The 12,900-nt window shown below is 56.5% G+C and overlaps 4 protein-coding genes and 1 non-coding gene across 5 annotated transcripts; 3 read left to right on the top strand and 2 right to left on the bottom strand.

The window, feature by feature from the left end:
• Window positions 1-321: 321 nt before the first annotated feature.
• On the top strand, window positions 322-1,651 carry K452DRAFT_315037 (uncharacterized protein; the record flags this gene model as incomplete). Its single annotated transcript, XM_033543825.1, has 4 exons — window positions 322-375; window positions 443-980; window positions 1,070-1,264; window positions 1,322-1,651. 4 exons carry the CDS (start codon window positions 322-324, stop codon window positions 1,591-1,593), a joined length of 1,059 nt encoding a protein of 352 aa, XP_033402531.1. The 3' UTR covers window positions 1,594-1,651.
• A 99-nt stretch (window positions 1,652-1,750) lies between these two features.
• On the bottom strand, window positions 1,751-7,124 carry K452DRAFT_262959 (uncharacterized protein). Its single transcript, XM_033538628.1, has 2 exons — window positions 3,820-7,124; window positions 1,751-3,770 (listed from the first exon to the last, which is right to left on the bottom strand). The coding sequence occupies exons 1-2, from the start codon at window positions 6,907-6,909 to the stop codon at window positions 2,232-2,234; spliced, it is 4,629 nt and encodes a 1,542-aa protein (XP_033402530.1). The 5' UTR covers window positions 6,910-7,124; the 3' UTR covers window positions 1,751-2,231.
• A 412-nt stretch (window positions 7,125-7,536) lies between these two features.
• K452DRAFT_294355 (uncharacterized protein) lies at window positions 7,537-10,128 on the top strand (the record flags this gene model as incomplete). Its single annotated transcript, XM_033541693.1, has 1 exon — window positions 7,537-10,128. The coding sequence occupies one exon, from the start codon at window positions 7,537-7,539 to the stop codon at window positions 10,126-10,128; it is 2,592 nt and encodes an 863-aa protein (XP_033402529.1).
• Window positions 10,129-10,761: 633 nt separating this feature from the next.
• On the bottom strand, window positions 10,762-10,863 carry K452DRAFT_t10. The gene has a single exon. It is a non-coding gene; the product is annotated as a tRNA-Ser (tRNA).
• A 486-nt stretch (window positions 10,864-11,349) lies between these two features.
• Window positions 11,350-12,549, top strand: K452DRAFT_283021 (uncharacterized protein). Its single transcript, XM_033539691.1, has one exon. It carries the CDS (start codon window positions 11,559-11,561, stop codon window positions 12,159-12,161), a length of 603 nt encoding a protein of 200 aa, XP_033402528.1. The 5' UTR covers window positions 11,350-11,558; the 3' UTR covers window positions 12,162-12,549.
• The last annotated feature ends 351 nt before the right edge of the window (window positions 12,550-12,900 follow it).

The following is a 12,900-nucleotide window of genomic DNA, read 5'->3' as shown; positions in this document are numbered from 1 at the left end:
ACGCGGCCTTCTTACGGTGCTGACTGACAGACGTCTCCTTCGATCTCACTCAGCGCGCGCTATGGGCACGGCTTAAATTAGCGTCAATATAGGCATGTACTTCGCCTCGTCATCTAGAGCACGCTCTGTGGAGATGTCTCTAGTGCATCAGGTTATCTCTCGAGCAAGTCGTTAAAAATACATCTTTTATGGGGGCGGGCACAGCCTCTAGAAATGCGCAGTGTTGAATGGTGGTGGTTATTAAATAAATAGACGGGGTTGATCGCGCTATTATTGTTTATTTATGGACTATAGTTAACTGCCTGTTGTTTGTTGTCTAGGATGTCTGATTTATATGACCCCCCGCAGTCCGAAATCCCGGAGAACGTCTTTGTCGTATGTATATTTCTCGTGCCGGGACTAACACCTCACTGCTCTGTATGTGGACTAACCATGCATAAAGGGCGTCCTCTGGGGCGGATTCGCGCTAAGCACGCTCTTCAGCAGCCTGCGCTTCATTAAGCGGTACCAAACGTTCCAGACACTGTACATCGACGACATGTTCATCCTGCTCGCATGGACGCTCGCACTAGCCAGCACCATAACCTGGCAAGTCATCGCGCAAGACATGTACCACATGGGCACTTCCCTAGTAACCAGCAAACAACACACGGCCTACACGTTTCGGATCGCGCGCTTCTTTGCCGCCGTCGCCGTCTCCAAGATCATGTTCTACGCGCTGCTGTGGTGCGTCAAGCTCTCGTTCCTGCTCTTCTTCCGCCGCCTCTACGTCAACATGGGCAGGGTGGCGCGGCTGTGGTGGGCGGTGCTGGCGTTTACGCTCGCGGCTTGGGCCTGCTGTATGGGCACGCTGGAGTATCGGTGCCTGTTTGATCGCTTTTCGAAGGAGGCTAGCCACTGTCGTGATGGGAGGGGGTTGCGCTATCAGCGCGACACGCTGGTCGCTAATGCCGTGCTAGATATTACGTCGGACCTTGCTGGTAGGTGGGCACTGTGCTGAGGTTGAGGCTGCTGTTGCTGCTGATGCTGCTGCTGCTGTTGTTGATGTTGTTTTGGCTTACGAAGCTAGTCACTGTTATCCCCATTAGCATGCTTTGGCGCGCTCGTATAGATGGGCGGCGCAAGGTTGGCCTCGCGGCTGTATTCTGCGTCACGCTCATCACGATGGTCATCGCAGCCATGCGGGCAGGATTGACAAACTCATCCCTGAACCAGCTAGACGCCGGGTCTCTATTCATGTGGACGCACGTCGAGAGCTATGCCGGCAAGCCCTTCCGAGCTCCCAACCTCACGCAAATGCATCCGCTTACCCTACTCACAGCACTTATCGTAGCCTCGCTGGGCTCGTTTCGTGGCCTTTTCCACAGCCAGAGCTCGCCAAAAGCCGCGTCTCCGGAACCCGATGTGGAAGCTGCCGAAGCGTCGGACTCTAGGCGCTGGAGGCCGCTTGTGCGGGGTTTTACTAATTTGTTTACTGCTACGGCTTCTAATGGGTCTTCTAGGTCGAGGACTGAAAACGATACTTTGCAGGGGATTATCGATATGTACGGTAGTATGGCGAGGGAACCTTCGTCTGCGACGAGTCCTGTCTAGTGTAATGTTGGTGCAGTAATTGGGAGTGGTAATGGGATTTGTATAATATAATCAAAGGCATGGATGTTGCGGGTATATGCACACAAAACAGAATAAGAATAATGGTTTACTTACTCACTTTTCACTCAACCACTCATCCCATCAGCATATGGAAGTAGCACCGCCAGCCCAAAATTAAATAATCGTTACTATCACCCACCGTGCAACGCGGCACGGCATGGAGCGTCGAATCGTCATCATCAGTGTGTACATGATACGTAGACCCAGAAGCAGACTCAGAAGAAGAAGAAGAAGAAGAAAGAGAAGAAGAGTAAGAGGAAAAGGGGTTGAAACGCGCACACCCGCTATTCACCCCCATGCACCCATTTACCCATCCGTTCATGCATCTGTCCATGCATCCATTTACCCCCCGCACCACCAACCAATGCGACTGCCGCATGTCATGTACTCATTACCCCCGCATCCCAACGCTAGCATTATGTATCGGCCGACAGCGTCAAGAAGTAAAAGAAGAAAAAGGGGAGAAAGTAAAAGTAAAAAAAAACACTCGACCAGGACGTCCAAGAATCCCGCAGCTCCACTCCCTTCCGCTCGTTGGTATCATCGTATTATTCCACCCCCACGCCGTATTATGTACCCTACCGCCAAATCTTCCACGCCTTCTTCTTCCGCTGCTGTGGCCGGCCCTCCCCTTCCTCAAAACTATGTCCCTCTGGAGACGCTGAGCCCCCCTCCCTATAGCGGCCATCGTCGTAGCGGCCGTCGTCGTAGCGACCGTCGTCATAGCGTCCTCCGTCGTCGTAGCGCCGCCGAGGCTGCTCCTCGTCACCATAACTGCGCCTGCGGTCGCGTCGCCGCGTCTGCGTCTGCACCGGGGCACTGCCGTACACCACAGGGTCATGAGTGCGCTCGACCTGAAGCGGAGGCGAGTGCGGACCGCCACGCCCAGTGTGCCCTCCAGCATGGGCTGCATCTCCACCGTACTTTCCACCTGCTGCAGCGGCAGCGGTGGCACTGTCGTCGCTCTCAGGGCTCACGCTTCTGCTCTCGTTTGGCACGCGTCCTTTGCCCAACAATCCCGCCCAAAGGCTCTTCTTGCGCCTGCTCACGTTAACGTCGAGCGCGCCTCTGTAGCTTAGCGCCGGAACCAGCAGGCGATACGGCGCCGTGATGCCAGCCGGGTCCTTTTGGTTGACTTCCAGATTGAGCACGATGTCGAGGCCGCCCTCAAGGTTGATGGCGCCGGCGTCGCGCTGCTCCGCTTCGTTGAGTGCGCCGCCTTTGCGCGCGGCTTTGAGTGAGAGGCCTGTTGGCACGCGGTGGAAGGGGTTGGGACGTGGCGGGTCTGCTGGTGGTGGTGCCGTGGCTGTGCCAGCGTCGAAGCTGGCGCCAGTCGCGCGGGTAGCCAGCGGCGGAGAGTGTTGTTCATGGGGATGATGGACGGCTTCGGCGCTGTTGGATCGGACCTGCTGTCCTGGTGCCGTGTTGTACATGGCTGGTGGAGGACCACCTTTGTTGGAGAAACGTCGCGTGAGAGGGCCACCCGACCGGGTGAATGACAGACTACGGCCACGGCCTCCGGGACGCTGCTTGCCGTCGGGCGAGGGTGTACGCGTTAGCGGAGGAGTAGTGCCTGGTTTGTATTCACGAAGAGAGCACCAGTTGCGCCGAGGGAGCAGATGGTGGTTGTTTCGTGGTTTACCATCTACGTCATTTGTAAACATTGGAATCATATCCTCATCGGTATCATCATCGAGGTGATGGATCTTATTGCGTTTGTTGAGAATATCGCCCATGAGCTCAGGTGGCGGTGTATTGACAATGGCAGAAGAGATGATGTTGGGCATGTATCGGTGGTCATGGTCCTTTGGTATGCCGAGCTTCTTGTTGCTGTAGAATTGACCAACAGCTGCCAGGTGCACGTCTCCGCCGAGGATGGTGATGCGTACAGATTTCTCCGAAGCGAGCTCTTGCAGTTCTTGAATGAACCAGTTACGTTCGGCCTTGTGGTGCTTGGCCGTCCAATGGTCGTCAAGGTCATCCAAGATCTCGACACCACCATCAAACTTATTGACAAATCCACCAAGCATGCCGGTTCGACCAAGTGCTTTTATAGGATCCATGACCCGGGATGTCAGGACATTCTCCAAGAAATTCAGCCTCGGGTACGCAATCGGCTTTGTGGAGGTTAGTCTTTGCTCTATCATGAAAAACTTGGGAACTTACCACTCCAAGGAGGACAATTAGGTGCTTTGTCTCACCCTTGACGATCTCTTTGCGACATCGATCGAAGATGGCATAGTAAGTTTCCGCGCTCAGGATCTCATCCCGCATCCTTTCAGTACGGCAGTCCAAGCCGAGGAATGCCACGCTCTTTCCAAGAAACATGAACAGGTTCCGGCTCACCTCGTTGATATAAGGCCCGGGAGCTGAGCCCAAAAGCCAAGACGGTTCGTCGACCTCTGTCTCGTCAACCAAACTCTGGTGCTGAAAGAGCATGTAGTACTTGAAAGCAATGGCACCCAGGCCACAGAATACAGCATTCTTCATGAAGTGGTGTGGATAAGAACCATAACCGTCAATAATATCGTGATCATCCCACACGTTTACCATAGGAATCTGCGAGTTTGCCATGCCGAAGAAGCCTTGCGAGAACCACATAGCGTAGCGATTAAGGTAAAACTCCTCGAGCTCATCTTGCATTTCTGCGGTGAATTCGGCTGAATGCTTGGCTGCTGGGTTCTTCATACCGAGCCATTCTTGGAAGTATCTTGTTTGCTTGGTGGAAGCATCATTGTAGATTTGGTCGCCGCCGCCGAGCATCACATGGAAAGGCTTCGTCTGGTGATTGTTCAGCACGTCGCGCCACAAAGGGTCGGGACCGGAGAACATATTGGAATCAACGCTAAGGCTGAACCCATTGCAGCTGTGGAACATGATGTTCATGGTCTCTCCCCGGGCAGGGACCCAAAACCCGATTGCTGGACCCTTATTGATCCGGTATGCCAGCCTAGCTTGGCTTTTGCCGAGCTCGACTTCCAAGTTGAATCGCCAAAACGTCACACCTCTCTCAGCCAGCAGCCTGTGGCCTTTGACCTCGCGATACTTGCCTGCCTTTTCACCATCTTTCCGCCCGTGACGGCTCCCGTTTTGCTGCTGCTGGATTTCATTCCTCTTCAAGGGTGCGCTCCTAGACAGTTCAAAAAGACCACTGTCGTCTTCCCTCCGGGACAAATCAACTTGTGCTTCCAAATCCTCGACAGGACGAACATATAAGGTCTTTCCGGTGCGTGAGACCTTTGTCTCACCCGCAAGGGGATCGACGTATTCCTGCGGAAGATCTTGGCTGTTCTCAGGACTGAGATCTGCTGGCGGAGGTGACATAAGCTCTTTCGATTGCACAAAAAGACGCAGCGTGGGCGTTTTTTCGTACGACGAGAAGTTGTCGATAGTTACAATCATGACACTACCTCTCCAAATCCACTTGTCGCTGCGGCCCATGCGGGAGATTCTACGCATACCCCTGTATCGAAGTAACGGTCCACACTTCATGTATAACGGAGGGGTAAAGTGCGTTTGACCCTGAGGTTGCTCGTGGGTGCCGTCGTAATGCGACGCACCGGGCTTAGCTTGGGAACCATGCCCGCGACGCTGAGATCTGGAACGCTCTGCCCAGACCTGGGCCGCATCATCTATGTCAATGTCTTCCGTAGTCAGATTGGCAGTGTCGGCATGTCTCCATTCTTCCAGAGGTTTTTGAGCCATGTAGCGCCGGTCATCACGATGGTGCCGGTGAAACAAGTTGGGTAGATGGCGATGATTTTCATGCCCTGGAGCCATCATGGCGGGATCTTCTCTGCTGAAACCAACTTGTTCGCGAGCTTGTTGTCCACCGGCGGTTTGAGGTGGGACTTCGTACTTTGGCGTTGAGGCATATGGGTTCTTAACTGCTTCAGCTGGGAGGGGATCCAGCTCGTCATATTTGGCCGCAGCCTTGGCTCCATGAGAATGTCCTGCACGATCAGATGCCATCTGTTTGTGCGCTCCAGACATTTTGGCCGGCTCTCGACTGCCAATCGATTGCTGTACCTCTGGTGGACCACCACGTTTCTGAAGCCTACGGCTGTTGCTTCGGCCAACCTTTGTTGGGCTTCGCTCATTTTCCGAATGATCGTTCATGCCCGAAAGTCCTAATCCAGTGCCGCCAGCCACCGCAGCTGGCTCAGCGTAGTCCCTCGATTGCGTCTCATGGTATACGGTACTTGGCCCAGCTTGCGCGGTTCTGTCGCGGAAGCTTGCCGGCTTTCCCGTGTCAGGTGCAGCTCTGTCCCTGCTATAGCCTCTTTTGTGCTGAACTGGGCCATCATATTGTGGAACTCGCGCCTTGCGCTGTGAGCCGCCACGAGAAGTCGCGGCGGGATAATCCTGTTGCTCCGGTCGATACGAAGGGCCAGGATCAATGGGGCCTCTGTGCGGGTACCGAGCGTCCACGTATTCATCGTTTGGCACTGTATCACGTTTGCCATTGGGCTTTACCACGCGTTCGCTGCCGGTTGGTTCAGGGCCAGATGTATAACGCGATTTCCCTTTAACAATTGGCACCTCCCGACTTGCATCCCGCGAGGCATGTTTGGAAGCAGTATTACCCTCCGCATCAACAATCATCGCACGACGCGTCTCCTTGTTTATACCACCCAATGCTCCTTCCAGTTTTTGTAGAGGCGAGCGATTCGACACTGAGCCCTTCCTCTTTGGCCCGCTACCAGTGGTCTCGGAAGACACTACCCGCTCACCGTAGTCTGCGCTCGGACTCGCGGGAGCTTGGGGTTGAAGCAGAGAATCATCGTATAGGTTTGCCGGTGGGATATTAACATTAACTTGCGGAGGAATAGTAGCGGGTTCATATGGCCGTGAGGAAGAAGAGATGTATTCGTCGACGGAATTGCTCCGCACCCGTGCAGGCGCTGGCTCGTAGCGCTTGTGGCTCCTAGAGCGGGCAGGGGCCGCAAAACTACCCATGTATGGCTGCTCCTTGTAGGGCTCCTTGTAGGGCTCCTTGTATGAGACGGGCGGTGCCCTGGAAGCTTCGGGTTGCGGAGGCTCTGTAAAGTCGACAGTGGGATAGGAATGATTGCTTCGGCGGCGGTTCGAATTAGACCTGGCGGAGGTCTTGGAGGCAGGATAGGTGTGGTGGTCCATGCGCGCGGCTTGCGACTGTTTGGAGCGGCGGCGGTAGGGATCGGGCTGGTCTTGTGCGTGGTAGTCTTCCGGAATGGGCTTGCGCGGAGCGGAAGCGCTGTTGCGGCGCGCATCCATGGTTCCGAGACGGGCTTGTTTGGGAGGCGTTCAGACGTGCGTCATGAGGTCATGGTCACAGCTGAAGGGTCAAGAGTCGGAGTTGTAGCGCAGCATTGACGGGGATGAGGGGGTACACAGCAGCATGGGCGCGGGAGAGGTTAAAAGGGGACTGGAAGTAAGTAGTAGCAAGTAGTACACGCGGGATGGGATGGGCGGTGGCAGGTAGGCCGGTCGGTCGGGCTTGCCTGCTTTCCAAGGACGGCGGAAGCCCGCGCCCAAGCTCCCCGCGGATCGGGCCTTTGTTTTTCCCGCAGATGGCCGCGATGGGCCCCCAGACTTGCCGCAACGGGCAAGGGGCCAGGTCGCCGGTGCGCGGCTCTGGGCCTCCCTGGGACTGCCCTCTTGCCTGTGCGCTCCTTGCCTTACGACGCGCCGTATGGGGGCTCCACCTGTCTTTTATCTAACAACCACCGCCTCCCCCTCCTGCTCGCCGGTCAGCGAACCCGCTGCGTCTTTTACCTTCTCTCTCTCACCGCTCGTCTATGCATCCACCCAAGCGCACCGCATAGCAGCACGACCCTTTGAGCCCGTCGCCCAGCTTGGCGGCTTCCCTTGCTTGACCCACGACCCATATACACCCCCGCCATGCGCGCCTCTCTCTTTTGCACGCTGCTGGCGGCGACGACGACGGCCTTTGGCGCGAAAAGCCACCGCCGTCCGAGGAACTACGAGACCCATGATTTCTACGCGCTCGAGCTCGACGCCTCCTCTCCGCCTGCCGAAGTCGCTGCCGCGCTGGGGCTGGAATATGAGGGCGAGTTTGGCGAGCTGCAAGGCCACCATGTCTTCAGCGCTGCCAAGCATGACCGCGACATGGTCGGCGACGCCATGCAGGAGCTGAAACGGCGGAAACGGGGGTTGGGTGGCCCTTCGGCCTTGGACGGCATACGCTTTCATCAGAAGCAGGTGGCTAGGAAGCGCTTGGTGAAGAGGATACCTTTCCCAGCGCCTGCCGACAAGACTGGCCCGGTCGCCCGCGCGCAAACGGCCACTTCGGAGGTTGCCGCTCTCAAGCAACAAAACCTCATCAAAACGCTGGGCATAAATGACCCCATATTCCCGGATCAGTGGCATCTGTTGAACACAGAGGAAGTTGGAAACGACCTGAACGTAACTGGACTATGGTTGGAAGGTATAACTGGAAAGGGCGTTGGCGTTTGCATCGTCGATGATGGACTGGACATGTACAGCGATGATCTGAAGGATAACTACTTCGCCAAGGGATCTTACGACTTCAACGACATTGGCCCGGAGCCGAAACCGAGGTTGAGTGACGATAAACATGGCACGAGATGCGCGGGTGAGGTCGCGGCCGGCAAGAACAATGCTTGCGGCGTTGGTGTCGCTTGGGATTCAAGGATCTCCGGTGTCCGGATTCTCTCCGGACCCCTTACGGACGAGCATGAGGCCGAGTCCATGAACTTTGCCATGAACGAGGGCAACGACATCTACTCCTGTTCCTGGGGCCCGGCGGATGACGGCCAATCTATGGACGCGCCGGGCATCCTAATCAAAAGGGCCATGGTCAACGGCGTTCAAAACGGCCGGGGCGGTAAAGGCTCGATCTATGTGTTTGCGGCAGGCAACGGCGCCGCGGCCGGCGACAATTGCAACTTTGATGGATACACGAACAGCATTTACAGCGTTACGGTCGGTGCCATCGAAAAGTCGAATGAACACCCTTACTACTCTGAAAAGTGCTCGGCGCAGCTAGTGGTTACGTACAGCAGTGGCCGTTCTGAGTCCATCCATACAACTGATGTTGGCACCAATGTCTGCAGCAACAATCATGGTGGAACTTCTGCCGCTGGTCCTTTGGGAGCTGGTATTTACGCTCTGGCGCTCCAGGCTCGTCCGGAGCTGACGTGGCGGGATATTCAATGGCTCACCGTCAACACGGCCGTGCAGTTCGATCAGGCTAGCGACTGGCAGGATACTCCCTATGGCAGAAAGTTCAGCCATCAGTTTGGTTACGGCAAGCTCGATGCGTTCGCGTTCGTTCAGGCAGCCAAGACGTGGGATCTGGTCAAGCCGCAGGCTTGGTTCTTCTCGCCTTGGATGCACGTCAAGACGCCTATCCCACAGGGTGACAAGGGCCTGGTTAGCCGTTTTGACGTGACCGAGGAAGCTTTGAAAAAGGCCAACTTTGAAAGGATCGAGCACGTCACCGTCACCATGAACGTCGAGCATACGCGCCGAGGCGATCTCAGTGTCGAGTTGCGTAGCCCCAGTGGGATCGTCAGCCATCTCTCCGTGCCCCGTCACCGCGATTCCGAGCCGGCCGGCTACGTCGACTGGACCTTCATGTCGGTCGCGCACTGGGGAGAATCCGGCGTCGGCACATGGACCGTCATCGTCAAAGACACGGTCGAGAACGAATACACGGGCACCTTTACGGACTGGAAGTTGCGCCTCTGGGGCGAGTGCAAGGACGCCGCCAGCCAGCAGCTGCTGCCCATGCCGACGGAACACGACGACGATGATCACGATGTCATCGTTGTCGATCCGCACACGACGTCAATCTCCGTCCCAACCGCCACCGGCTCGCCCGAAGGCAACCCATCGGATCACCCTGACCGCCCCGTCAAGCCCAAGCCAACAGCCTCGGGCGCGGCTGTCATACCCTCGAAGCCCGGCAGCACAGGCAAGCCCGTGCAGACAGCGCCCGTAATCGGCAACCCGTCAGAGGAAGAAGAAGCGCAGGCATCAGCGTCAGCGACGCCAGGCGAGAACTTCCTGCCCTCACCCTTCCCTACCTTCGGCGTGAGCAAGCGCACCCAAGGCTGGATCTACGCATCCCTGGGGTTAATCCTGGCCTTCTGCGGCAGCCTAGCCGTGTACTTCTGGTGGGCGCGGCGCAAGCGGTTGCGCAGCAACCCGCGCAGCGAGTACGAGTTCGAGCTCGTGGACGACGGGGGCGACGAGCCGCTGACGGGCGGCGCGGCGGGCGGCCGCAAGGGCAAGCGCCGCGCCGGCGAGCTGTACGATGCGTTTGCGGGCGAGAGCGACGAGGACCTCTTCTCGGATGACGACGACGACGATGCCCATGCCGCGGCGGTTGGCGGCGCGTATAGGGATCATGGCCGCTATGACGAGGATGACGAGGACGCCTTCGATGAGAAGAGCGGCTTGAGGCAGGGCATGCAGGGCGGCGGCGGCGGTGGCGCGGCGCGGTAAATGTGCTTGCGTGCGCGCTTGCTTGCTTTGCTTCCATGGAGGGGTATTGGCGTTTGGGTAGACTTGTAGGCGGGACCGCGTGTGATATTGCTTGTTTTAGTCCTATAATTGCCGCATGCGGCTGTATTCAGAGATTTTTCTTTTTCCTTATGATTGTGAGCACTGGAGTTGTTTCTGTGTGTGTGTATGTATGTGCGGGTGTGGGTGTTTGGCAGGCTTGCTGTTGTGTGCTTTGGTGGTCGCTCCCTCCTTGCTCCCAATTGTTCATAAAAGCTGTAGATGTCTCCATGGATATGGGATTTTAGACATGCTCTGCCACGTGCGAGCCAGCGTGCTGGAGATTCCGCTGCGGTAGTATGGAGTTGGCCGTGTACCGTGGTTGTGGGGTGGGTTTTAAGTATGGGATAGTTAAATTATTGTAGGATTCCTGCATTATTGTTTCGGTGATTCGGGGGTGCCGTGGAGGATTTTGTGGAGATGCGGACATTTGCAGCTCGATTTTGTTTTTATTTTTATTTCTGGCTCAACATAACGCAAAAAGGTATTTTCTATCTCTATGAACGAACAGTTTAGAGAGTGAAATGGGTTGAGGTTGTTCGTGGCAAAAAAGAAAAAAAAGAACGGGTTGTTATGCGACACCTGTGAGATTCGAACTCACGCTCCCGAAGGAACTGGCTTAACTGCTTCCCGAAGGAGGATAGCAGGCCAGCGCGTTAACCACTCCGCCAAAGTGCCAGGAGGAATTGTTGAAAAGCATTTGGTTTTTGCTACTTATAAATAATAAAAAAGACATGCATCTAATTTTATATTTGATATCATGCCCATTCATGCGATTTTATTTGTCGCCACCTGATCTACTTTCGCACGTTTCCGAACAAGCTTGCGACGCAGCTGAGAGTGTCACAGCCACACGCGAGAGCGACGATCGGTTGGCCCCCCGAAGGCAAACGAGGCCCAGCTGACAGCGGCGTCGGAGCCAACGTGCAACGAGGCCACTGAAACACACCATTGAGCGGCGAGTGTCTCGTCTACGCGCGACGAGGCTCTCTCGGTAGACCCTTGGGGATCGCCGCCGCCTACGTCAACGCGGCCCTGCAAATCACGGCGACCGCGTCTCTAATTGCCGTGTAACCCTGCTGGGCTGTGTCTGCAGACTTTAAGGAGTTCGTGCGTACGGGCGACGCGCGCCTTTTGCTGCGCCGCTTCCTTTGTTTCTCTCTTTGTTCTCGCTCTCTCTCGATCGCGTCGCCACCACTACTACATCACACGTTCTTTTTTTGGTTGCCTGCTGTAGCTACCACGTACCTTTTATTTTGGCCTTGGCTTACCTACCTATTGTCGCGCACACACGCACACAAATACCTACCTACAAACAAACAAACGCCTACGCGCACACGTACTACGTACATACTACATACACACACGCCAACATGCGTGCCTCGACCACCGTCGTCCTAGCGCTCTTTACCGCTACCATCAGCGCGACTCATTTCGCCAAGCGCCATTCGTCAGCCGACGACTTCGAGACCTTCACCACCACCGAGCCCGGCACCACGGCCGCCGAGCTGACGCTCTTTCCCTCGCCGACAGATGCCACCGTCCTGACGGGCACGGCGGACGCCAACACGCGCAGCAGCACCCACGGCCCCACTCTCACCACGACCACGGCCAAGGGCCATCCCACCGCCCTCACCATCCTGCCTCCAGCGGCCATTGACTCGGGCGACGAGGTCATCCTCACGGGCACGGCCGCGCCGTCAAGCACCGGCTCCTCGTCTACCTCGAAATCCGATTCCGACTCGGATTCCGACTCCGACTCCGACTCCGACTCGGCTTCCGCTTCTCCGTCTTCGCCCGCGGACGCGTCCGCTGATTCTGCTTCTTCCACTACGTTCGCTACTGCGGCTGCCGCGTCGGGTGCGTCGTCGAGTAGTCCGGCCGTTGCGACTACGACGGATGCGGGCGCGCCGCGTCACGCTAACGCCGGGATGGCGGCAGTCGTGGCGGGTGTGGCGTTGATGGGGCTGTTGTAGAGGAGAGGAGGGGCACCTAAGGAGAAAGAGAGGAGATGATGATGAAAGGAGAGAAAGAAAGAAAGAAAGAAAGAAAGCAAGAAAGCAAGAAAGAAGGAAAAAACACGGCTGGACCTGTTTTAATGCGTCAAGATACCTACCTACCTATTATCTGTCCCTGTAGTCAGCAGGCACACGCGCGCACGACGATCGTCGGCATACCTAATATTTCATTTCGTTCGTTTTGTTTCGATTCATGGTTTTTCCCAATGGTCTCGCTTCGCTCCGCTGCGGGTTTTAAACTTTTGCGCTGACTCTCACCGGCCTCTCCTCGACTCGCGCACTCGCTTCATTCAAAGTCATACAATACCCACATTCCCCCACCTCGCCTCATCCACATCCAGATCCCGAGATCGGGGCTGGAACGGGATGTACCCGGCCCTTGCAAAAGATGTACCGATGGTCCTAACCGGCAGAAGTGGGTGAGCAACGGCAAGAACATGGGGGTTCTGGGCCCATGGCAAGCCATGAGGGGAGAAGAGCAGCACGTTCCGCGACGGCGATCGACGAGTCGTTAGTCAGGAACGGGAGCACCACGGCGGGGGCACAGGCCGCGTACCTAGTTATAGCGGGGACCTACAAAGCGGGATCGCCTTGCAGCTTCCGCGGGCGCTGCGGGCGCGGATTCGCTTCGCGCGCGCACTCCCGTCTCGGCCCCCACCTCACATACCAGGCCGCCCGCGCCGGGCAACCATGGCAC

Source organism: Aplosporella prunicola, assembly GCF_010093885.1.
Source record: "Aplosporella prunicola CBS 121167 unplaced genomic scaffold K452scaffold_2, whole genome shotgun sequence".
Taxonomy (NCBI): Eukaryota; Fungi; Ascomycota; class Dothideomycetes; order Botryosphaeriales; family Aplosporellaceae; genus Aplosporella; species Aplosporella prunicola.
The sequence above is the reverse complement of the archived record's forward strand: the minus strand, read 5'-3'. Positions and strand labels throughout refer to the sequence as shown.